The sequence below is a fragment of the Brachyhypopomus gauderio genome, unplaced genomic scaffold, assembly GCF_052324685.1.
Source record: "Brachyhypopomus gauderio isolate BG-103 unplaced genomic scaffold, BGAUD_0.2 sc57, whole genome shotgun sequence".
NCBI lineage: Eukaryota > Metazoa > Chordata > Actinopteri > Gymnotiformes > Hypopomidae > Brachyhypopomus > Brachyhypopomus gauderio.
In genome coordinates, this window is record NW_027506880.1 from 1,717,257 (window position 1) to 1,743,594 (window position 26,338).

At 41.8% G+C, this 26,338-nt stretch overlaps 2 protein-coding genes across 3 annotated transcripts; one reads left to right on the forward strand and one right to left on the reverse strand.

The window, feature by feature from the left end:
- Positions 1-5,460: 5,460 nt before the first annotated feature.
- Positions 5,461-13,882, reverse strand: prdm9 (PR domain containing 9). 2 transcript variants are annotated; one of them, XM_076987925.1, is made up of 6 exons: positions 13,608-13,878; positions 12,686-12,796; positions 12,284-12,552; positions 12,083-12,150; positions 7,752-7,942; positions 5,461-7,618 (listed from the first exon to the last, which is right to left on the reverse strand). In XM_076987925.1, exons 1-6 carry the CDS (start codon positions 13,621-13,623, stop codon positions 5,724-5,726), a joined length of 2,550 nt encoding a protein of 849 aa, XP_076844040.1. In that variant the 5' UTR covers positions 13,624-13,878; the 3' UTR covers positions 5,461-5,723. The 2 variants fall into 2 exon arrangements, with proteins under 2 accessions (XP_076844040.1, XP_076844041.1); XM_076987926.1 differs by lacking the exon at positions 12,686-12,796 and having other exon boundaries at positions 13,608-13,882.
- A 2,739-nt stretch (positions 13,883-16,621) lies between these two features.
- Positions 16,622-24,840, forward strand: lmf1 (lipase maturation factor 1). Its single transcript, XM_076987949.1, has 11 exons — positions 16,622-16,846; positions 17,090-17,399; positions 17,812-17,822; positions 17,908-18,056; positions 20,190-20,255; positions 20,381-20,548; positions 20,986-21,166; positions 21,280-21,433; positions 21,748-21,931; positions 23,659-23,771; positions 24,291-24,840. Exons 1-11 carry the CDS (start codon positions 16,639-16,641, stop codon positions 24,463-24,465), a joined length of 1,719 nt encoding a protein of 572 aa, XP_076844064.1. The 5' UTR covers positions 16,622-16,638; the 3' UTR covers positions 24,466-24,840.
- Positions 24,841-26,338: the final 1,498 nt, after the last annotated feature.

Below are 26,338 nucleotides of genomic sequence, written 5' to 3' on the forward strand. Positions count from 1 at the left end.
GGCCACTCTAGAATGTTCCAGCCTTTCATGTTCAACCATGCTCTAGTGGACTTGGATGTGTGATTCGGATCATTGTCCTGTTGGAAGGTCCAACGTCTCCCAAGCCGCAGGTTTGTGACTGACTCCATCACATTTTCCTCCAAGATCTCCTGGTACTGAAGGGAATTCATGGTACCCTGCACACGTTGAAGCTTTCCTGTACCATTAGAAGCAAAACAGCCCCAAAGCATAATTGACCCCCCGCCATGCTTCACAGTAGGCAAGGTGTTCTTTTGTTCATAAGCCTGGTTCTTCCTTCTCCAAACATAGCGCTGGTCCATTGTCCCAAACAGTTCTAATTTAGTTTCATCTGACCACAGTACACTGTCCCAAAACCTTTGTGGCTTGTCCACATGACTTTTGGCATACTGCAGTCGACTTTTCTTGTTCTTTGGAGTCAGCAAGGGGGTGCGTCTGGGCGTTCTGGCATGGAGGTCTTCGTTATGCAGTGCGCGCCTTATTGTCTGAGCTGAAACTTCAGTGCCCACATCTGACAGGTCTTTTTTCAGTTCCTTAGCAGTCACGCGGGGATTTTTCTCCACATTACGCTTCAGGTAGCGCACAGCAGTCGCGGTCAGGATCTTCTTTCTGCCACGACCAGGTAACGTTTCCACTGTGCCCTTTAACTTGAACTTGCGAATGATACTTCCGATAGTGTCTCTTGGAATATTTAACAACTTCGCAATCTTTTTATATCCATTGCCATTCTTGTGAAGAGCAATAACCTCTTCTCTTGTCTTCTGGGACCATTCTCTTGCCTTCACCATGCTTGGAAACACACCAGTAGATGTCTAGAAGGAGCTGAGTATCACAGTCCTTTTAAATCTGCCTAATTGGTGCTTATCATGCTTGATTGCTGCTCGTTGACATCCACAGATGTTTTCAATACCTGATGGAAAACACTGGAATGAACCTCTGTTCTTAGGAGTGGTAGTCGTAAAGGGGTTGAATAATTGTGTCAATGAAGAAATCACAAAAAGGCCATTTAATACTTTATGACCAAAAAAATTGATGCTATCTTAGTTGCATTTAGTTCTTTAACAAGTCCTTGTAAGATTTCATTATGAACACAATTACAAATGTGCACTGAATTCCATAAAACCCTTCGCAGCATTGGGGGTTGAATAAATTTGATCACAACTGTATGCATTGGGCTGATGCAAAAAATAGATTTTTTAAAATACATTTTTGTAAAAATGTAAGATGTACGGTCGTTAAAGTGATTTCTCCATTTATTAGGTCATTCATATTTAGGTGTTAGGTGTTCATATTTTTTCACTTGGGCAGTAAGTAATTTATAGCTTTCTGCACTATAGCAGAGACACTGTAATTACAGCATGCTGGGTGTTCCCCATTTTCAGTGTCATGATGCTGGCTCAATGTCTGTGGAAGAAACCTTGCTCTGGTCTGGGCCAAGCATGCCTTGTTGCCTCTTTGTTGTCACCAATCCCATATATGATTATCACTTATTGTCTGCTGAGGCATTTCATCCCACACTTCTTGCATGGTGGCCCTCAGGTCATTGAGGTTCTGGAGTACAAAGATACGAGCCTCTACACTGTGACATAGGTTTTCTATGGGATTCAGGTCTGGAGAAAGTGCAGGTCACTCCATTTGAGGAACCCCAGTCTACCAGCAGCCGTTCCCTAATGATGCAACCTCGTTGAGATGGGGCATTGTCATCCATGAAGATAAAATCAGGCCTGTGTTTTTCATGCAGAGGCACAATGACTGGATTAATTATGTTATTCAAGTAGTTTTAGCTTGTCACAAAGGCACTTCAGTACTGACTAGACAAACCTGCCCACACTGTAACACCACCACCACAAAAATCCCACCTGGTCTCAAACATCGTTGATGGCCATAATTTCTGCTCAGCGTGCAACTTTCATCAGTGAACAGCATGGACACTCTATGGTCCCTCGTCCAGTGTAAATGCTCCCTGGGCCATGCAAGATGATGATGCATCATGTGGTGCATGGTGGTGTGGTCAGACACCCTTGCAGGTAATCTAGCACACTTACCAATCTGATGTACATAGTTTTGAGCGGTCTAACATGACACGAGTGCCTTTCACCTCTATTAAATGTGCATGGAGTTGTCATGTTCATCCTCTGCTTCCACAGGGCACTGTTCACAATGGAGCAGTCATCAGTGTGTGATATGGACGTCCACTTCTCTTCCAGTCTCTCTGCAACTTGCTGATGACACCCTGACACACTAACCTCAGTGGCCACTTCCGTCAGAGAACATCCTGTTTGAAGTGTCACAACGGCAAGGTGCTGTTGATCAATTGTTAGGTGTCATCTTTGTTGAGCATTTTGTCATTTGCATGTGTGCTTGTAAAAGACAACATTACACTGAACTGCTGCGCAACTCGACAACCACAGCCATCCACTTTGCTACGCCAATGCATGAACTGAACCAAGTGATGTCTGGTTAACCTCCATGCAAAGTGCATGAGCTGTTTACAGCCGCAGTAACCTCAGTGGGCAGCCCTTAGAAGTAGCTCGCTAGTGTAGCTTCAGGTTGCATTTGTAAAGAGGTTTTTTCCTATTCAAAGCAGCAGAAGTACCAAGTAATCAAGATTTGAAATGCAAGGACGTCTCTATATGGTAACAGCTAACAGGTCTGAAGATGATGCCTTCTCCTGGATAAACTGTGGAAACTCAATGTCCCACCGTTCTGCATCTGCAGCCACAACTTCTTGTCTAACATCAAGAAAGCACATCAGAGTGGGTGACCACATTTCAACCCTTCTTTCCCTCTGTGCTGGCGTGCTCTCACTCTTCTCTCTCCACACCAATGACTAAACTTATAACAGCGACTTTGCTAAACTTATGTTTGCAGATGATAGTCCTCTGTTAGGTATCATCTCAAAACAACGATGTGTCCACAGAGATCTGAAAGATCTGAAATAGGACAGAGCACTGGATCAAGCACTGCTGGTCCTAGTCCACACTGTCATAATAGCCCATCAGGAGATCCTCTGTCTCCATCTGGTTCAACTTTGGGCCTTCAGACCAATGGTACTTGTATACGCAGTGCAGCTTCATTTCTCAGGCCATCAAGCCCCTAAACAAGGACCTTTTTCACTCTGGTTCAAACAGCTGTTTCTGTCTATTACATACACCAGGGATGGGCAACTGCCGGCCCGCAGGCCGCACACGGCCCTCGTCTTCACTCAGTGCGGCCCACAACTAGATCAATAATAATTTAATAATTAAAAGAAAAAAAACAACGATAGAGCAGGACTTTTTTGTTCTTGTCACGTAGGGCTACGCCCCCTCTACTCGCTGTCACTCCGATGTCCCTGTTCGTCGTCTGTGTTGTTCCTTGCCCGGTTATCCCACCCTGCGTGTCTGTTGCCCTGGTTTCCCTCTGTCTGCCATGCACGTGTCGTCATTGTGTTCAGTTGTGTCTAGTTTAGTCCTGTGTACTTGTATCTCTGTGTTTCGCTCGTTGTCGGTTTTTTGTGCTTTGTTCAGTTTTGTGGATTATCTCTGTCTCCGTTGTATTTCTCCGTTGTGAATGACTCTCCTGTTACGACTCCTGCCTGTCCTGTTGACCACTTGGACGGCTCTCCCGTTTTGACCCGTGCCTGTACAAACGACTTTGCCTATGGAATTCCCCTTATTAAATCTCGCTCTTCTCAGCGTTTGTGTCCGCCTCATCGCTCCGCAGCACGTGCTGCGTTACAGTTCTTTGATATGAAGGAGTTCAAATTCCTTTTTGCACTTTTTTATTAAGCAAATGTTTTGTCTTTGTTGCTTATTAAGGACATGTTAATGCATTTATATGCAGAAAATAGATGTATGTTGGTGCAATAAACATACAGATCTGAATTAATGTAAAATGTGTTCTTATTGAGAATAATTTGTAGTGTCTTTCATATCCAATTATTTGAACACATCACACATACACTCACCAGCTACTTTATTAGGTCATTAATGCAAATGTCGAATCAGCCAATCATACGGAAGCAACTCAATGCACTTAGGCATGTAGACATGGCCAAGATGATCTACTGCTTTTCAGTTCAAACTGAGCATCAGAGTGGGGAATAAAGGTGATTTAAGTGACTTTGAACATGGCATGATTGTTGGTGCCAGAAGGGCTGGTCTGAGTATTTCAGAAACTGCTGGGATTTTTACACACAACCATTTCTAGGGTTTAGAGAATGGTCCAAAAAAGAGAAAATATCCAGTAAGCGGCAGTTCTACGGCCGCAAATGCCTTGTTGATGCCAGAGGTCAGAGGAGAATGGCCAGACTGGTTCGAGCTGATAGAACGTGGGGGATATTATAATGGACACACATTGGGCCCATTAGTACCAATTGAGCATTGTGTCAATGCCACAGCCTACCTGAGTATTGTTGCTGACCATGTCCATCCCTTTATGACCACACTGTACCCATCTTCTGATGGCTACTTCCAGCAGGATAACACGCCATGTCATAAAGCGCAAATCATCTCAGACTGGATCCTTGAACACGACGAGTTCACTGTACTCAAATGGCCTCCACAGTCACCAGATCTCAATCCAATAGAGCACCTTTGGGATGTGGTGGAACGGGAGATTCGCATCATGGATGTGCAGCCGACAAATCTGCAGCAACTGCGTGATGCTATCATGTCAATATAGACCAGACTCTCTGAAGAATGTTGAATCTATGTCACAATGAATTAAGGCAGTTCTGAAGGAAAAATGGGGTCCAACCCGGTACTAGCAAGGTGTACCTAATAAAGTGGCCGGTGAGTATATATACACTATACTGCCAAAAGTACTCCCTCACCTTCCTTGACTCGCACATGAGCTTAAGGGACATGCCATTCTTAATCCATAGGGTTAAAAATGACATTGGTCCACCCTTTGCGGCTAGAACAGCTTCTACTCTTCTGGGAAGGCTGTCCACAAGGTTTAGGAGTGTGTTTATGGGGATTTTTGGAGTGTGTGTTTAGGAGTGTGATTATGGGCAATACTTTTGGCAATAGGTATAGGCTACTAACTATACGTATATCTTTTCCTATGTCATTTTATTTTGATGCCTGCACCAAGAGAAAGTCCCTGTATGCTTTGTACTTGGTGAAAAGGATTCTGAATCTGATTCTTATACAAAGGTTAGGATAGGACTGGGTACGGACAACCTAATCCAGACATTCAGGTGGAAGTTTTGGGCAATTCAATTTATTAGTAAGAGTGAAAATATATATTTTGGCACTGAAAAAAATTGTGCACGTGTTTAGATTATTCTATGTTTTATTTCTGAGCATATGCATATCTTATTATTTTATGTATTGTATCATACTTACAATGTATCTTCAAGATTTGTAAGTAAAATATACTCTGGGCTCAAAATGCTTAGTAAATAAATTTGTTCTTCACATGTGCCATCCGTTTTTGTAAATTTTGCACCTCTCAAACCATGTATGTATTTAGTGAGATATTCCACTGAATGACAGATGCAAACATTCATTCGTACAGAGTAACTGAACTAGATTCAGATGTTTCACTTCATAAATGTATGTCCAGTTATGCATGTTCCAATAACAGAGCAATGCAGCACTTAGCAATTGCATTCAAGCAATTAAAAAAATGTATACTCAGTAGGAAACTTGCAATGTGGTAAGTCATTATAGGCAAGAAGTACATCCCCTAGAAAAGTCACTGTTTGGCTAAATTCATCAGGAGTGCATTTTCTGGTGATGCCTGGTGAGGTGATACCGGCGTGCAAAGCTTTTGCCGCACTGCGTGCAGGGGAAGAGCTTGGTGCCCTTGTGGAGCTGCTGGTGGGCTCGGAGGCTCTGTGGCCGGCTGAAGCATTTCCCGCAGTCAGTGCATTTGCACGGCCGCACGCCCGAGTGCTTTTGCTCGTGCCGCCTGAGGTCGCCAGACTGCCTGAAGCTCTCGCCGCACTCGGCGCAGAGGAAGGGCTTCTCGCCCGTGTGCGTGCGCATATGAACGTTTAGCTGGCCCGAGTGCACGAAGCTCTTGTCACACTGCGAGCACATGTAGGGTTTCACGCCTGTGTGTATGCGCTGATGCTGCTTCAGGCTGTTGAACCAGCCGAAGGACTTGCCGCAGTCGGGGCAAAGGTACAGCTGGTCGCCCTGTCTGAAGCAGGCGTGGTTCTTGAAGCCCCGTATCGTGCGGAACGTCTTGGAGCACTGCGTGCAGCTGTGCCCCTTGGAAGTCACGTCACCCTCGCCGCAGTTCACATACTTGGTGGTCATTTCCGGATGGTGGCGTCGGATGTGCTTGTACAAGTAGCGCTCGCCGGTGAAGGAGAAGGAGCAGTGGGCGCAGGGGTAGATGGTGGCGTTGGCCAGCACCGTGCTCTGCCGGTGGGCCCTGCGACGGGCGTGGCTCTCCTGGTGGCGCTTCAGGCCGGACAACTGGGTGAAGGACTTGAGGCAGCGCGTGCAGCAGTAGGGCCTTTCTTTGGCGTGGATGGTACGCTCGTGCCGCCGCAGGTTGCACAGGCGTTTGAAGTAGAGGCCACAGCGGGAGCAGCCATGGGGGCCGTCGCCCTGCTGGATGCACTCGTGGCTGTTCAGGAGATGCAAGTGGCTGAAAGTTCTAAGGCACTCACCGCACACGTGGGAAGAGGCAGGCGGTTGTTGGGGCTGGAGATCGGCTTGATTCTCGGAGCAGACAGAGTTGGAGCCAGGCTCAGTGCGCTCGTTCGGACTCTCCTCCTGAGCTTTGACCTTGGCTGCCTTCTGGGTGGCTTTTCTTTTATTTTTAGGTGGTTGGCTGGTACGTGGTTTCCTAAGGTGGTCCCTGGCCCTGTTGGTTCTCAGAGCAGACCTCCTTAGCCTTGATGGGGGTTCATATGGGGGGTCGTGTTTGTCTGAGATGTTCTCGGTTTGCGTTGTTTCCTCAGTGGTGATGGAGACGTTCTCCAACACTTTGAGGTACTCGCCGTGGTGGTGCCGTTTGAGATGTTTGTGAAGATTGAGCTTTGCTACGAAAGAGAAGGAGCACTTGGTACAAGGGTAAATGTCGGATGGAGTGCCATCTTTTTCTGCCTGTTGCGCTTCTGTTGTCGGCTCCATTTCGCCCTGGTGGGTCTGCTGGTGTCTTTTTAGTCCTGTTGCCTGACTAAAACACTTTCTGCAGTGGATGCAACAGTATGGCTTCTCCTTTGAGTGAATTGTACGTTGGTGTCGTTTTAAGTGGCACGACCGCAAGAACGTTCTCCCACAGTCATCACATTTGTTTTCAGACACTTCCGTCACACTGAGGTCAGTTTGATCCATTGCGTCATCCAGACTACCGGTGTGTGGGTGTGACACTTCTGCTTGACTTGAACGTTCTGTCTGACCACTGAGAAACTGATTGTGAAAAGACTGTGCAATTGGCTGCATTTGAAGTGGAGGTGGAGCATCAGACGCAAGCAGGCACTGGTCCAAGTTTGTGACTGGCATCTGGTCACTGGGTTCAGCAGCCTGGGCTTCCAAGAGACGTTGATGCTCGTCTGGGTGTGAGCGTCTGACATGCCCATGCAAGTAGTAAGCAGCTGGGAAGGAGTACTGACAATAAGGACAAACCTGTTGATTCTCCTCTTTGCTTCGACCTGAAAAACAGAAGTTGTTCTTTTCATATTTAGTTATCTTAATAAAACCCTTAAATGCGTGTGTGTGTGGTGGCTTACATGAAAGAATGTATATATTAGATCACACTGTAAATGGAAAGCATATTCTAGGTACCTGTGGGTGGGCACTTCCTATCCCAGATCTTGTCCCAGGTGGTGCTGATGCTTTGGGCATATTCTTCTGCATACCACACTCTCAGTTCCTGCCCAGGATAGATGGGACGGCAGCAGCGGAACAGAATGTGCCCGTTGTTCTGGAACGCCACCAGGTTTTGCTCCTCGTCATTCTGTGAGCAAACTACATACCTGTGGGCACAATGCATGGATTTCCCCATTCACATTTTCTTTTCCAAATCTTTCCAAAATCTGCATTGGGTGAATTCCATTTGGTATGCAGCTGCCTAGATAAAATAACATTTCTGGATGAAAAATACATGCTCATGTGATCAAAATATATCCCATTTGGTGGAGAGGTAAGACAAACAGTCCTAACACAAAAACACAAAATCATGCACTTCTGTTCTAAGGTTTTATTTTGGTTATAATTCAGACTACAAGGGATGTCCCTTTAGGCTGTGCTAGGTATTTTAGGTACACCTCAATCCACTGGGGTCAAGACTCAAACATACCCCACCTCATCAAACAAGCACCACAGACCAGCATCAACCAGGAAGCCCACGATACACAACCCTCGAAGGAATGAGACCACTGATATGTTACACCACAGTTTCCTACCCTGCTATGATGCAACAACTGGTGACATGCTCGTCAGTTCCCCAATAGCACCATCTATGGTCTTGTTAGAACTTGTTTGATTAGGCTCAAGATGTTGAATACATCACTTTAGAATATAATTAGAAACAGTTCTAATAACTGTCCTGTAGCTCAAACCTCTTCATCTTTTCTGACTCACACATAAATGATGCCATATTTCAGACTTAGATCAACACTACAAGGGCGGCCTAGTTTTCAAGTCTTACTCATAGCCACCAAAATAGTACTAAATATAGCTTTACTAGAAGTGACAAGTTAATTCCTTTCTAGTAAGTGTGATGAGTTTGCTGAATTATTTGGTAGTAAAATCTGCTCCATTAAGAACAATCAACGGAGCTCTACTGACCTGAAAGGTCATAGGGCAGCAGAGCACACCTTGTCTGAGTTCTTCAGAGACTGACCTTAAAACTGTTAACAAAAACTCTCATTCTGGAGTCCCTATCAATTATGGAGCAACTGTATATCAAAAACCAAGACGTCACATTTGACTTCGACCAAATATTTAAAATACCATGTCTCAAGAACAGCATTCAATCATATTCCTAAAACAGCCAATGTCAGAAGTATCCTTTGATCAACTGATAGTGAAAAAAACTGCATGCATTTGTCTCTTCATGTCTTGACCACTGTAATACTCTTTCTGCCCCTAAGAATGCAGTGGCCAGAGTCTTAGCCCATTGAGAGAGGAGAGGACTTTATTTAATTAAACCACTGCTTGAAGAATTGCACTGGCTACATGTGTCACTCGGAATCAACATAAAAATTCTACTGCTTACTTTTAAGTGTTTACATGGTCATGCCCCTTCATATCTCAGCATCACGAGTTCTCAGATCAGCAGATAAAAACATGCTGGTGGTACCAAGCAGATGACTGAGGGCCCCGAGACTGGTCTTTGGCCCCTCTGGAGTCCTCTCCTAAATGACCCAAGGGCTCTCAACGAATTAAATACTTTGACAAAGAAAACTAAGAGCTTTTCATTTTGTAAGGCCTTTAAATCCACTGCCCTCCCTCGACTGTAATTTTACCCTGCCTATATTTGAAATGCTACTTTTGCTACATGAAGTGCAATTGCACTTTTCCTTGAAAGAGTTTTATTTTAAACAATTCTCTTTTTAATGTATATTTAATGTGTCATTTTATTGTTTCAATTAATTTCAGATTTCTGTTTTAAATGACAATATTTAATTTTATTGTAATAAACTGTTTTTGTAACATTTTCTCTTTATTTTTAGAAAATGTCTTGCTGAGAGAGATCTCAGGATATAATACATTTATTATCCTTCTATGTACTTTGTGTTTTTTAACATGTCATGTAAACTGTGCTTAAGAAAGTGCTATACAAATAAAGTGTATTATTAATTACACATTATGACCAATAATTTGGTGGTTATATTACAAAAGAAATAAGCAAGAGCAAATAAACGTGATGTTTGAAGATACAGAAGGTTTTTGTTGAAATGCTGCATGAGTGCACAAATCACAGTTCCTGCTTTTATGACAAACAAATATCTATTGTGCTATCACATGCTGGCAATTGCTGATACTAAGGCTGGGCGATATGGAGCAAAAATAATATCTCGATATTTTTTAGCTGAATGGCGATATACGATATATATCTCGATATTTTTTCTTCCCAAAAGGTAATAACAAAGAGGCAGTAATAAGTCAAATCTACGTCCCAAATGAGTTGCGCGAAGAAGAGAGCCAGGACAGGGCGGAAGCTGTTAAAAGAGAAACTCAAGTAAATTCACTATTCACAGTGTTGTGCGTGACAGAGTTCAAAAGAACGCGTTCATTGAACACGCTCATTTTTTCGTGAACGTTGAACTGAACGAAACACATTTTTTAATAACTTGAACGTGAATTAGTTCACATTATGTGTCATGAACGGTAGACATCACTGTAAATGAACGTTGGAATTTGTTTCCATTGAAAACTGAGTGACATCTGTTTTCTCTTTTGAAACGCAACGAGAGAAAGTTCCTCCCTCCTGTATTCTCGCTGGTGCCGCTTAAATCATGCATCACCAGACAGAAATGGTTTTGACGTTGTGTGCGCAATGCATTGTGGGCAACGTAGTGTCCGCATGAGAATAGTTAACATACTGGCTAGTTAATAACATACTGGCTTCCGCACGACGTTACCCGTGATGAATTACAGCAGAGCAGGGTAGGCATAGAACGTATAAGAACTTATAGTGATTTCTAGCTTGTAGTTGTCACGTCTGGCTCCGCTCCCTTCTGGTCTCGTTGTTTTTATGTTTTCCTTGTTCTTGTTACGCCCCTCTGTTTCAGCTGTTCCGTGTTAGCTTGTCTTAGTTTTACAAGTGTGTGTGTGTGTGTGTGTGTGTATTGCCTATGTCCAGACTATACCTTGAGGGATCATTGTCGTTTCTTTAGCTCCTAGTTGGTGTGTATATGTCCAGACTATACCTTGAGGGATCATTGTCGGTTCTTTAGCTCCTATTGGTGTGTATATGTCCAGACTATACCTTGAGGGATCATTGTCGTTTCTTTATCTCCTAGTTGGTGTGTATATGTCCAGACTATACCTTCAGGGATCATTGTCGTTTCTTTATCTCCTAGTTGGTGTGTATATGTCCAGACTATACCTTCAGGGATCATTGTCGTTTCTTTATCTCCTAGTTGGTGTGTATAGCCTATGTCCAGACTATACCTTCGGGGATCATTGTCGTTTCTTTATTTCCTAGTTGGATGTGCACGGTATTCACGCCTTATCTGTGATTCGTGGTTTTGATTAGCTTCGTGTTTGTGTATGGTTAAAGTCTCTGTTCCATTTTCAGGTTCGTAGTGTTTTAGGTTTTCAGTTCATGTTTGGTCTCCGTGTTCTCTAACGTGATATCGTGCCTGGCAATACATGTATGTTCTGTTAGACTTCATGTTCATGTATGGCCGTTACTTGCTTCCCGTGTGTTTGTTCATGTCAGTGTATGTAACAATTAGTTGTACTTGTGTTTGGTCTAGTTTTGTGCCCTTGTCATTTCCGCTGCCTTTTAGTGTATTAAGCGTTAGTTCTCTATTCATCATGCCACGTCATTCGCGGTCCACTCGCGTGTCGTCTGCAACTGCAAGATGTGAAATAAAATCTAATGAGATTGTACTATCTACTTCGCATTTGTGTCCGCCCCTTGATTGCGCAACAGCCAAATCGTGAAAAAAGTATTTGAATATCTCACGAAAAAAGTAAAATTAACTGAACTTTGAACTAGTTCATAATTAAAATTGTGAACTTTGAACGTGAACTGTTCATGAAATACTTCCACACTACTGATGTAGCTCCTCGTTTAGGAACTAAATCATTCACAGTGTGAGCACTGCTGCTCTCTCCGCTGTTGGCCATGTTTATTTTGCGCGCTGCACGCACAACCTGCGTCCTTGCGTCATAATGTCGCGATATAGCGAAATCCTATCGAATAAAGAAATGTACCGGTATTTTTGTGAACGATATTATATCGCCCACCCCTAGCTGATACCACCAGCTACTGCTGTTCTAACACTGATAATGCTGCATCATCACAACAGTAACCTAGCACAGAATGTAGAAACCTCCCCGGAGCCATCTGAACACAGCTGTCTTACACATAGAACTTAAAGCATCCTTGTGAATAAGAATCAGTTTAGGCTAGTTCAAGAAACTAGAAAACTACATACCTCATCCAGTTGGAGTGTGTGTCCCTCTCTGCATCAATGTAATCATACTGGTCATTACCTCTGCATATCTGAGAAATAAGAGAAGTATGAGAGAGGATTCACCTTAGGTTACAATACTCATACTTTAATTCCTGGGGTTAACCATGACAAATGACTTCAGTAAATATCGCTTTGTCATATATTAACACTTCCAACACTTACCACCCAAGCATGAGCACTGTCCAGAGCTTTCTCCTTGCTGGTCACCTCACCATCAAGAGGTCCGAAATGCATTCCAAGAGGAACAACTTGTCCCTGGTTGAAAACCCCTAGCCCTGCCCCAGCTGTCGACCTCCCTATGACCAGGCCTGGGGGAAGAGTGAGGAGAGCCCTTTGGGGGATACCGGAGGGTGTGGGAGAGTCATGTGTGAACAGTGGTGCCCCATGGACCTCACACTCATCTACATAAGGTTTATGGCAGGATTCACAATCTGTCAAAGCAAGTAAAGAAAAATGGAGAGAAAAATGAGATGGACCGGACGGTTAGTAAAAGTATCGTGATTGTGAGTACAACAGTGTTCATTTGCATGTTTCCATGCTGACTGTATCCAACAAGCAACTCACAAAAGTGCCGGTCGTTAAACGAACTGTCGTCTTGGGTTTCCTCCCCCTCTGTATTGCAAACTGTTACAGAGCCCTGTATTTCTAAGTTCTGGTCTTGCCCTGGTGGGAGTCCTGTTAGGAGGTAATATGCTCATTAACAGATTTCTCACTAACATATTTGTAGAGTTAAAGTTGAAAAGGAAAAAGCTAGTCTGCCTTAGTTGATACAACAGCTTTGTTTTCAATGCTATTGCTTATGTGTTTTATAATGGGACTGCATTCCCCTAAGAATGTCAGTGCCTCACTCTTTTCTCGCTCAACCTATCCCCCTGGGAAAGTGCCGTTTTAATAATAAATAATATTTTGTCATGAACACATCTCATACTGTCTTATGTTAAAACAAATTCTAACAGCTCCAAAAATGAGCAATCATGAGAGCGTTGCCCAGTTAACCAGCACATAGTGGTATCCCTCAAGCAGCACCAAAACCCTCCTGAGGAACCTCCTTCAGGTCTTAGTGGCCATGGGCTAAGGAATCAACACTTGATTCAGCGTCTAAAAACTCTATGAACACTTTGATATCGATTTGCAGCGTTCAATAACGTGACCCGAGTTAACAGACCTCTGCTACCCTTAGCTCAAACCACCAACGCTTGCTATGCTAACTATGCGAAAGTATGCTGGATTTTGTGGCTAGTAGCTACATGAATTCAGTAGCTCTGTGTTTCTACGTATAATGAGAGCTGAAAACATTACAAAATGAAAGATGAGTGGCTAGTCTGAGTGGCTTTTTTATAGTCAGTTAAATGAGCAGTTACGCGTTAGCTAGCGAACTTGATTAGCATGTTAGCATTGTGCTGCAGCTAACGTTAAGTTACGGCTAACGATGTAGCTAGTTAGGGGGTTCGTGAATCGGCCGGTTTGAATAAAAACTGCAACTCACCTGGACTGTCCGACATGATATGACGTGCAGAATGTAGTCAAAGATTAAACTGTGTTTATTTTGGAAAACTCGTTACATGCATTCTCTCACCGTTTATCACTAATGCTGCATTCTAGCTAGTCTTGCGCTTTCCACAACAAGGAAGTTGTCAGAGTTCTTCTTCTGTGCAAAATGATGCAAAATAATAATAACAGTGAAGGCTGCCACCACCTGGTTAGGAATGAATGCTGTGACGAGCCACTGTTGATTTGAGACGGTAAAAACGCACGTAGATAATTTCTGAGAAAGCGGATGTGTTAATTTTCTCAGATACGGTTATTCTTTTTATGCGTGTATTTTTAAATGTTGCACATCCTTAACTTACAACTTACATGATACTTGTTCAGTATTACACCTATATGTAGATGAAGTGAGGTGTAGATAAAAGATTAAGTACGTGAAAATATGAATTTTTGTATTTTTCTTGAAAACATAATTTTTTTTCCATGGAGGTTTATATAAAACAACGAATGCATATAAGGGTGTATATGAGAAAAAAAACAAAACAATGTTTTTGATACCTTAAGGTTAGATTTGATCACTTTTTTAATATTCCATGCACATATGGTCTTTTAGCTCTTTTAAGGTGCTCACTGATATGGTAAGACCTTGCAGGAACTATTTATCTGGGAGGTCTGTTTTCATGTTGTGAGATACAGACTAAATAAATAGAGAGTTCGAATAGGGAACTTAAATCACATAGATGTTCCTGGAGGGAAGTGTGACATGTCCAGTGGGCTCTAATTAGTGTTGAGTGTTATTTGAAAGTCACTTTAGTGAAACTTGCAAAATGATATCAAATTAGCATCTCTTTCAGTGCCATATCATAACATTTAGTGATAGGTAATATAGGTATACTTTATGGGAATTAACTCAGAAATGGGCTCAGAGCATTACCATGGAATTTTAAGTCGAATACTTACCTAAGTCGACTAAGTCCGGTTACTGCACCTAGTCAGGTAGAGTGAGTTTCACCTGTTTTAGTTTGTGATATCAGAGGGGGAAGCGTTATGATTTCCAACCACTACAATTCTTGCACTCTAACTCAATGTGTGAAATTGTGTTCATAATGCTATTGTTATGAAACGTTATGTTGTGTTTGTTTAATAAGATTTGTAATGGATTTGTCAAGTTGGTTTGATGTAGACGATTGATTATATTTTTTGGATTATTTATCTCTGACCCCACTCACACTACATTTGCACTGTACCAGCACTACACTGTCATGTCCGTCAATTGTCTTTGGTCTGTTGTATTTATTGTGTTTATTGTAGTGTTTTGTTGTGAAATTGTCCCATGATGCACATTTTGCACACTGTATTGTCCCTGCCGCACTTTATGTCATCTGTTGTATTGCTGATTTGTGTTGCACCACGGTTCCGGAGGAACAAAATTTCGTTACACTGTGTACCTGTACACAGATGTAATGACAATAAAAAGCCTCTTGACTTGACTTGACTTAGTTAAATAATTTCTTAGTTAAATAATTCATATCCTTAATACATAGAAAATAGTTTTGAACAACACTCGTTTGTTGTTTGTTTTTTTCTAGACATAAATGTAAACTGTAAGAGTCAATTCCAAACTGTAAGTATTCACTAGTATACCATTGTTCTGCTTGTGTTCTTGTAAGAATTTTATCACAAGAAGAATAATTTTCCATCTATTGATTATTGATAAAACCCATTGATAAAACACCCTTGGCCCACAATATATTTTTAACAATGATTTGGTATCCTGTTTTGTTCTCTATAAACTCTTGGGGATAATAGCATGCCTTGATTATGATGAGCTGTGTTCCTGCTTCTACCTTCACGCTCTATCCCTTATCCTGTTATTCTCAAATTATCTCTATAAATATAGTAATCACTCCTCGATAATATGTGCTTGCTTCTTGGTACGATGGACCTGTGTCCTTCCTATTGAGAACTAATGCACCCCTGGACCCTGAAGGAAGAACAACCAGCACACTGTGAGGTCAAGGTGGCACCATAGTGGAGAACTTCAAGGTGTTCCCTTGGAGTCACAACCTAGATGGAAAAATAGCATTTACATTTCTTTTCAACACAACACCTGCAATAGATTCATTTTATTTGACTGGATGATGGTAGATTTTGGAGGATTACCAACTGCTAGAGGGAGAAGGATCCCTAGTCCACTGACATACATATCAGGATTTTATATACATGATAGGACTCAATTTTTTGAACAATGACATCAATCTATTATCCTCAATCATAAACCACAGTCTGGTCAAGAGCGCTGAGATGCAGCTCCTTAGTGGACTCGGACTAAAGAGGAATTGATGTGATGTGCAACTGCACCTATTACTCATTATTATAAATCAGAAGTAATGTCAGGAATTAAATAATCCAAGATGTTCACTATAGGAAGCAAACAGCCCAGAAACACTGTGTTCATATGTGCTCATATGTGGCTGTGGCTCATGGAGACACACTGTGCACATAAACAGAGTCATCAACAGCAAGACACTATACTGGGAAATACATGTTTCGTTGCAGAGAATATTACACAGGAATGTGGAAACAGATCTACAATGCAAATCATTCAGGTTAGTAATATCAACAAACCTGCAGAATGTATGGAAAGTATGTTATGACAGACATATGTATTGAGAAATGTAATCATTTGGAATCCAGACAGTACATACAAGAGTTGAAGATACAATAACTGTACCAAATACATTTTAATTGTATTGAATCAGCAACAAATATTGTGTAAATGTGTATTATATTGTATAACTACTGTATTTCCTGTCACATTTGGAATTTGTACTATAATTGGGCAGATCTGAATTGTATTTTTAAAACAGTGGTTATATGGTTATATGATCTGTTCTCTACTTCGGCTCTATCTGTATTCGTTTCATATTCGATTACAGTAGGTGGCGGTATGCCACTTGGATAACCATACCTCTACTAATACACCGCGAATAAACACGCATGCGCGAAAGAACACGCGGCGCAAAAATATGGCGGCTTCCGTAAGCTCCGCGTATAGCCACAGCAATTTGAGGAAAAGACATGGCGAAAATCTTCCTTCAGCGAAGCCGACAGTCGATAGCAGTGAAACAGAAAATGACATATCTAAATACGATAAGAAAGAAAAGATTAGGTTGCAAACGGGGACTTTCTGGCTTACTAGGATTGTTCTTTTGCGATCAATTGCATTCATTTATTGTAAGTTTTACTGAAGGTTTACTTCAGTAGCCTTGTCAACACTCAGTATTTTAGTATTTACAAATCAGTATTTTAGCGGAACGTTTTGAAGCTGAAAGTTTGACTATGGTGGCACCACTACATCAGGAATAATTAAACATTACACCCATGTAACAGCACCCCATGCAGTTTCCTTTCCCACTCCACCTTTATGTGTGTTGTCATCAGGTGTGCACCACTCTCTTTTTTATTCTCTTTTCGAAGTTGTCGCCTTTGGTGTGGCTTACGACCAGAACAAACAGCTGATCGGGGAGAGAGGCCTCATGCCCTGCAAAGACTACCTGAGTAGCGTCAAGCGCTACGTGGGTGGTAAGATTGGCATGGATGCGCTGGCATACACCCCCTCCGTCCTCTGGTTCATGGACTGGAACGACATGGATGCCAACCTGGATGGCATCGCCCTGGTCGGGTTGGCACTGTCTGGCTTTGTCCTGCTGTCCGGCAGGGCCAACATGATCATAATGGCAGTGCTGTGGATCCTGTATCACTCAATTGTGAGTGTTGGGCAACTTTGGTGAGTAGCCACACTGCATACACATATACACCCATCCATGTGCACCCATCCATACATCCATAGTTCCCAACTATGGGAACTTCATGGTATTGTGTATATAGGTGCTGGTTAAAATTAGAATATCAGGAAAAAGTAATCAAATTAAAATAAATACACACTTGAAATATAGCAGTATGTGTGTAATGAATGAGTATAAATATACCAGTTTCACTTTTTGAATGGAATTACTGAAATAAACCCGTAGTGTGTCAGTCTACTTCTCTCATCCCAAAATATGGCAATTTAAACCATATGTATCCACTTGAATGTTTTGAGTAGAAGTGTTTTTGACATATGATCCTTAATGTGTTATATTCTTTAGGGCAAAATCTTTGTGGAAAAACATAACATTTCATTCTTTGTTTTTTTTTAGGTACTCCTTTGGTATGTATAGTCTGCTTTCAAAGTGATTATTGATTGTTTTATTACCAGTGCTGTGTCTGTGAGGCATGTGTTTGCATGTGTGCAGGCTGGGAGAGCCAGTTGTTGGAGACTGGCTTCCTGGGCATCTTCCTGTGTCCGTTCTGGAGCCTGGCACAGATGCCCCGCCACTGTCCGCCATCACTCGTCTCCATCTGGACCTTCCGCTGGCTCATAGTGCGAATCATGCTGGGAGCAGTGAGTACACACACACACACACACACACAGACACACAGACATTCACATTAATGCACAAAAATATGTGTGTGTACATGCACGCACACACAAACTCAAGCAAAATTATACACCCAAACAAAGATGCATACGCACACACTCATGCACATGCTTAAATGCTGCAGCCCTCAGAGCTGACTCAGACCCTACTCCTACACATTTTCCCTTGTGATGAGTAAAACTATTTCTCATATAGTGTATTTGTCAATATGACCACATTACAATGAATGCTGAGCTGCTGTAGTCAACTGATCCATTTCAAATTTTCTTTCTCAGTATAAAATTTATTTCATGATATTTCAAGCAGTTCTATATTGGCACTATTTTCACGGAGGCCAGGATGTCTGCTAAAGTTGTTTATTTGGTAGCAGACCTTCATGGATGCTCTGAGAGAGAGCTACAGTTAAAGACCTCAGTGTAACTGTTAACACTGATCCATTAAATAACATCTCTAAAGCTGTATATTTTCTCTTCAGAAGCATATCCGGACATGTTCATAAGGCAGCCTTACATAATGTGAAACAAATAAATGCTGTTGATTAGATCACTGTAACACGTGGCTACTTTGCTGCCCCACAGACTCCGTAAGTTGCAGCGGGTTCATTCTGTTTGCCAACCAGGAAAACAGACACACATTTGTAGAAATCTATAAACTCAATGTTTTGAGTTTTCATTTTTTGCTTGCTATGTGTCAATGCTCTGAGGATGTAATGAGCAGTACAGAAAGGCTAATGGGGGCTGATGTAGTCCTTCTGTGAGCAGGACTCGAGTGGAGTGTAGCTTGTTCCACAAGTAGGTTTTCAAGAATCCATTACTGCTGTGTTAATGAATTTCCTCTTTATTTTGTCTGGGCTTAAGTAGAGAATTGTAGCAATCTGCACAAATTATCTTCATCCTTATCCATTATCATCCTTAACAGTCCATATTATACAGCTCTGAAATTACTGCATATAGGATACTTGTCCCATTTCAACCTTCAAATTGTCAATTGTCTTTCCAAATGAAACTCTAAATCATTATGGTTTGGTAATGGTGTAAAATTACAAGCTGTATACTGCTGTCACACAGTTCCACACGTTCACAGATTTCTTAACGATGGCACAGTCTGTGGCACAGTACAAGGCCACCAAAACCAAAAATGCGTGAATGAGTTTTTAGAGATGACTTCCAGATGCAAGCTGAGCACTACTTATCCACTTACAGGTCTTAATACCCCTAAGATTCCTGGCACTTATAGAGGGAATTCATTGATGGGTCTGGGATACCTTGGCCTTCTTTATGCATCATAGTGCCAGCTGTGTTGGTTTACATTACAAAATTAACATGTCAGTACCCAGATTCCAAACTACAGTTTGCAGTAATGTCCAGCTCCCCAAATATTAACAAAGCAATTGGTGCCTCCACTGCTTTAGAATCCAGCGGAGGTGTGCTTTACACCACTGCATGTGACGCTTTGCATTGCACTTGATGTATGGCTTGGATGCAGCTGCTCGACCATGGAAACCCATTCCATGAAGCTCTCCGCGCACTGTTCTTCAGCTGGTCTGAAGGCCACATGAAGTTTGGATGTCTGTAGTGATCGACTCTATAGAAAGTTGGCAACCTCTTCACACTATGCGCTTCAGCATCTGCTGACCCACTGACCCTGCTCCATCAGTTTATATGGCCTACCACTTCATGGCTGAGTTGCTGTCGTTCCCAAACTCTTCCTTTTTCTTATAATACAGCTGACAGTTGACTGAAAAATTTAGGAGTGAGGAAATTTCACAACTGAATGTGTTGCACAGGTGACATCCCATCACAGTTCCACAATGGAATTCACCAAAAGTGGTTCAGGATAAAGAATACTATTAAAAACAAGACATTAGCATTTATGGTGCCAGAAAGCGTTAAGCCAGTTATCACATTATCATAGTAATAATCATTATTCTTTAGCATAATAATGATCACTGTTGTCATAATAATGATTACTGTTCTTTATCATAATCACTGTTATAAATAAAAAAATAAATGTGATAAATGCGTTCTGTGATCAATATCAAAAAGGTTCAGCTAGGTGTAATGTGTCCCCTCTCCGTCCCCGAAATGTCTCTTCAGGGTTTGATCAAGATCCGAGGAGATCGCTGTTGGCGAGATCTGACCTGTATGGACTACCACTATGAGGTTTGCCTGTGTATATTTACAGTCTGCCACTGTAGAGGAAAGACATGGTCTGACATCATCCATTAACGAAACCCTGTGTGCTGATATTTTATCAAACGCACTTTTTGTGCTGGACGCTTGTGCAGACCCAGCCTGTTCCCAGCCCTGTCTCCTACTACCTGCACAGCTCCCCCTGGTGGTTCCATCGCATCGAGACCCTGACCAATCACTTCATCGAGCTTGTCGTGCCTTTCTTCACCTTCATGGGCCCACACATGTGCATGGTGAACGGGGTACTGCAGATCCTCTTCCAGGTCAAACACACTTCTCTCACACACACATTCTCACACACAAACCTGCAGACGCTCGTGCACTTTTATTAATGTTGTTAAGACAGCTGAATTATTTTTTTTAAAGCCGGTGGCTGTAATTGGCGGTGATTGAATTGGGCTGTTTGGCCAAGATGGTTGGAAGTGTTTCATCTAGTGGCAGCAAGAAGCATTGATCAGGGCTTTTTAAAATGTAATTTTTAAAATATTTTTTAAATATTTAGTCTCCTTGTAGAACTTGGTACTGAAGAAACCAAGGAACCTAGTATATAGGATGAGGTTTTAAATTCTAGGTGATGTTATGTCTTGAAAAACATTACAGCATATAGCAGACTATGTCATCTATGCTGTATAACATGCTGTGTGTGTGTGTGTGTGTGTGTGTGTGTGTGTGTTCACCTATGCATGTGTATTTGTTACAGGTCATTTTAATAATCAGTGGCAATCTGAGTTTCTTGAACTGGTTAACTATAGTGCCAAGTTTAGCCTGCTTTGATGACTCTGCACTAGCTTGTCTGTTCTGGCCCACTGGAGGCCCCCGGCAGACCTTACTGAAGATACAGAAAGAAGATGCAGAAGGAACAAGTCCACCAGTCACTAAAGGTGTGTGTGTGTGTGTGTGTGTGTGTGTGTGTGTGAAAAGTACAGTGCTTAAAGGAATCTGATATTGAAAGAAATTGTGATGTTAGTTTTTGGTTCTTTCTTTCTGCCTTAAGGTATGTTCATCAGGCGGGCAGTGAACATTGCTTTGGGAGTTTTGATTGCATATCTGAGTATCCCTGTGGTGATCAACCTTGTAAGCTCCAGACAGGTGATGAACACTTCATTCGATCCCCTCCGGATTGTCAACACCTATGGGGCCTTTGGCAGGTGAAGCCCTCTGAATCTCTTATGACCTATATGCTACTATCTAGGATGCATTCTGTGAACAGTTGCAAAGCACTTTCTGTTGCTCTGGATAAGAATGTCTGCAGAATGTCCTAAATGTAAATGTGTGTCACACTCTCTCACTCTGGTAACACTCACTGATTCCACTAAATTTCATAGTAGTTCATTGTTGTTGGACACATCGTTAACCACAAGTTTGCCTTTCCATCACAACCTCTCTCTCTTACTCACTCAAACACACACACACACACACACACACACACACACACACACACACAATCTGTCTCTCTCTGCAGTGTCACTAAGGAGCGGACGGAGGTGGTGTTCCAGGGCACGCTGAGTGCTAACCACACTGATGAGGGGGTGGTGTGGGAGGAGTATGAGTTCATGTGTAAGCCTGGAGCCGTGGGCAGAAGACCCTGCCTCATCACCCCGTACCACTACAGGCTGGACTGGCTCATGTGGTTTGCAGCCTTCCAGGTAAGAACAATCAGTTTAGATCAGAACGGATCGATTGGCCAGTTATGCCAGGTTCACACTACACGACTTTTCAGTCATCAGGTTTTTGTGCCGTTCGCACTACACGACTGGTTGTGCTGTAATCGCGAGTCTTTCAGTTGTTGTGGCTTTCACACTACATGACTGATCGGCGACGCGGGCTCACGAATTAAACGACTGGGGAATCGCCGACTCATCTGGCTGCCGTCCAAAAACGCGAGAACACGAAAATGAAACTCTCGCGAGAACCAGCAACACCACGTAGAAGAAAAAAAAACAATGTACATGTACTCCACATTTTCGTTATTATTTTTTTTTTTACCATTTAAACACTCCATAGTCCCAAGTGAACATAAATATAATCAATCACACTATTTCTCCAGTGCTGTCACAATAACTTAAACACAGTGTTGTAGTAAATTGCGGTGCCGCGGTTCTCTCTCCGCGTTCCCATTGGCTGTAGCTAGACGCTGCTGCCGACTCTCAGTCGCCGACTGCTAGATATTAAACATGCTAGATATCTGCCGGTCGTCTGCGACGAGTCGGCGACCAGTCGGCGACTGCTCGGCGAGCGTCTTTCAGCAGTTCACACTACACGACTGAGCGAGCGACGAGTGATCGCCGATTTGCCTCCGACCACAGTTTCTGTCGTCGATCAGGCGGCGACTGAAAAACCAGCCTAAAATAGTAGTGTGAACCGGGCATTACTTGATCGATCAGCCAGTGATAAGATTTGGGGTCACATTTACACTTGTGTAACACAGGAGGGCAATAGCAGCACACACACAGCCACATGTCAACAGCACAGTGACTACATTTGGCCTATTTACTGACATCAACATAAGGGCCTTGATTTTTTATTTGTATTGTGAAAAAACAGAATGCATATGCAAATTACTTTCCTTTTAGAAAAGTGACAACATTCCTCTTTATTTCATTTGAAGGTTTGTGAAAAGGTTTGTCCTATAACATAGTGTGCAGTTTTATGTTGAAATGTAAGAAGGTTCAATTAAAAGAAAATGTGAACAAAAATGTTGTCACGTCATCACTTGTAATTCTTTGTAAGAAAAAATATCAGAATTGACTTTTAAAAACATCAGAAATCAGAACCAGCTAAGGACGTTGCAGTCTGTTCATCACTAGTTTTAAAGGTTGTCTTACCAGGCAAAGATGGCATGGGTTGTTCTCAGCTGTGCCCTGACTTATTTCATTTTCAATTAAAACGGTTTAAACCGGTATAAAATGACCTTCGTTTCATGGGTGTGAAGTGTTTGGTATATAAGAATAAAATGGAAATGGGAGTAATAAAATATCAACACTTCTGAAATTATGGTGCACAGTTAGGTAAAAACCTTAGATATGATAATTTACGAATTACAGTGTTGGTGCTGTACAGTGTTGTTCCACTGCAGATTTAGTGTGCAGAGATAAAACCACTAAAACTTTCTCTGTTGAGGTTCTGCACAAGCTTTTTCTTTGTTTGAGCCATGACACTCTTTGTGCAGCAGGGGGCAGTGTTCATCATCGCGTCTGAAGTGTTTTCAGTCTCAGGCTTTGTAGAATTAATGTATATGTGTGTAGTGTACAAAAGGGATAGAGGATGAAGTTGTTATTCTTCTAGAACTCCCTTGGAAGAGTGTACATTCACTAATATCAGGTTTATAACATTATGCTCTCACATAATTATGTACTCTCTCTCTCTCTGCCAGACATATGAACAGAATGAATGGATAATTCAAATAGCAGGCAGACTGTTGGCCAACGACTCCACCATGTTGTCTCTAATGGCACACAATCCATTTCAGAACAGAGAGAAACCTCGGTAAGATGCAGTACATCAAAAAAAAAAAAACATGCTCCGGTGAAAATATCTTGGAGAAAGTCAAATGTTTATAAAGAAAAATGTTACATTTTGCCGTTAGTCTTGCATTAGAGCATAATCATAAAAACGTTATAGCACGTCATTTTTCTTTTCATATCATTATACTGTCATTTTTAATAGAAATGTATATTTGAAAATGTGTCCTCCTTCAACTCTATCATCTTCATCATGAACTTGAGTGCTGCCATCTGGATAATTTTGGGAGGCAGCAGACACACTGACATGTGGCAACTCCAGCAGTGCATGCCACTCGAACACCAGTGTCACTACTGGGCTGATATCGCCACCCAGGTGGCTGAGAAATGGTCCATGGCAGGTGTAGGACTCCTGCGTGTGAACTTCATTTATAAGATAAGCATACATAAACAAGTGGCCACTGAGGATGACAGCAGTTTCTAGTGAACTAGACAGTGACTACATCTCTGTCATATCTTCACACACTTTGATTGGTGTCTTTAGGTGGGTACGAGGTGAACACTTCAGATACAAGTTTACCAAGCCTGGCCGTGGCGGAGCTGCTGAAGGGAAATGGTGGGCCAGGAAGCGTATTGGGCCTTACTTCCCACCGGTCAACTTGGAAGGCCTCAGGAGTTACTTTCGGTCCAGGAACTGGCGCCAGCCGGACAGCTATTGACCCGATTCATTGACAGAGACGTGACAAGCACTTCATGTCCTCGTGTGGAGGAGCTCCGCTGACAGCAGCTTGTCACGGCAAGGATTGAATGACTTTGTAAAATAAAGCTTCAAGTAACCGTGTCAGCAGTTTTTAAGAACTTGGAGCAGGGATTTATGGTTTCAAAAGAATAATCTGAATCACATTAAATTGTCCATAACACATAAAGAAAACCTTGTTTTGGAACAGATTGATTGTTATATGCCAACATACACAACGTGGAATTAAGTGATTGAATAGGTAAATAATTTGTTATATATATCACCGTTTTTTTTTTTTACATGCTGTCTAAAATTTCAAGCTTGTCTTCTTTTGATTAAAGTGTTAGTCATGTTACCTGATCGATAGTTGAGTTGTTACCTCAATCAAGTTCATCACTTTGATAGCCAATAACATTGCAAACAAATGAGGAAGATGGTGGCTTTTTAAAATTACCAGTGAAGACAAATGAAACAAATGCTAAGATGTGATGTGATTAACTGCTGAGTTCCTCCTGTGGATACACTCTGAAGCATTGATTTTGAAGCACTCTAAAGTCATCCACCTCTGTCTTTGGGCTTGTGGAGTTGGATTTTACTATGCTTGCCTTGACCAAAGAGACTAAACCAGACAAATAAAATGTCCCATGTCTTAATCTGTCAGCAGATGTCAGACACAGCTTAAACCCAGCTCCCCAGACTTACTACACAGAGAAAAGTAAATGGAGAAAAACATTGGCGGCGTACAGATAGATCTGACCCTTGGTGGGATTATGCAGCAATAATGTACTGATTAAGATGAAACAGTCGTGGTTAAAACTTAAAAAGGTACTTTCCATTTTTTCTCTCCATATAGTTACTCTTAAAAAAACTAAATTTCCTCTAGCAACATCAAATGGGTGCAATGCAAATTAATACTTTGTTTAGATAGACTGAGTCATCTATAGTGATTCATGCTTTCAAACTTCTGTGACTCTCAAGAATAAAAATCATTGCACACATTTGAAAATGAGTCATTTCCACTCGGAGTGGTTTTTCAGAAATGGCACTTTGTTTTTGGGAAAAGCTTGGTTACCCCTCAGGAATTCTGAAGAAGACCTGAAGACCTGATCCACATGGCATGCAGCCGTGAGATAAAAAGGTTCAACATTTTGAAATGATCAGGTTTTCTGCATAAATCACTCTTAAAATCCATCCAAGTCAGTAAATAAAGGCAGTGTTATTTAACAGCAAACATTAAACATGCACCTTATGAAATAAGTGGTTTAAACGTCAGTACTAATATAGCACATTTTGTTTTGATTCCAAAATTTCAAAAGTGCTATACATAAGAGATAAAAACTCATTATGATAATAAAATGATTAAATAAATAAATTCAGTTGTGATATATACACTAAAATTTAATAAAAAGCTGCCAAACAACATAATGACCTTAAACAAGAACATTTTGCATCTGGGTTAAGAGCTTCAAATGATGCATATGGTTGGGCTGCTCCATTAATGCTTCAAGAGATCAGCAAGATCTTCAAGGGCTTTAAACATCACAAGTAAGTCTTTGTAGTCATAGAAAACATAACAGAAATCCAATACCAACTTTGTAAGGTTTTATTTTCGACCTGGAACCCAAAACGCCCCATTCTGAACTAGATAAGATGTATTTAAATATTCAAAAAGATAGGAATAATTCGTGGAGAGGTTTACATAATTCCAGAGTTTAAAACTCTAAAAGTTTGGACTAAAAGTTTGGTCCACTGATAAATAATAAGCATTCGATTGGTGTGTAACTTCAGGTTTATATGCCACCCTTTTGTCCTTTGATTTTTGGTATGCTTTGAGATAAACCGCGACTGACCAC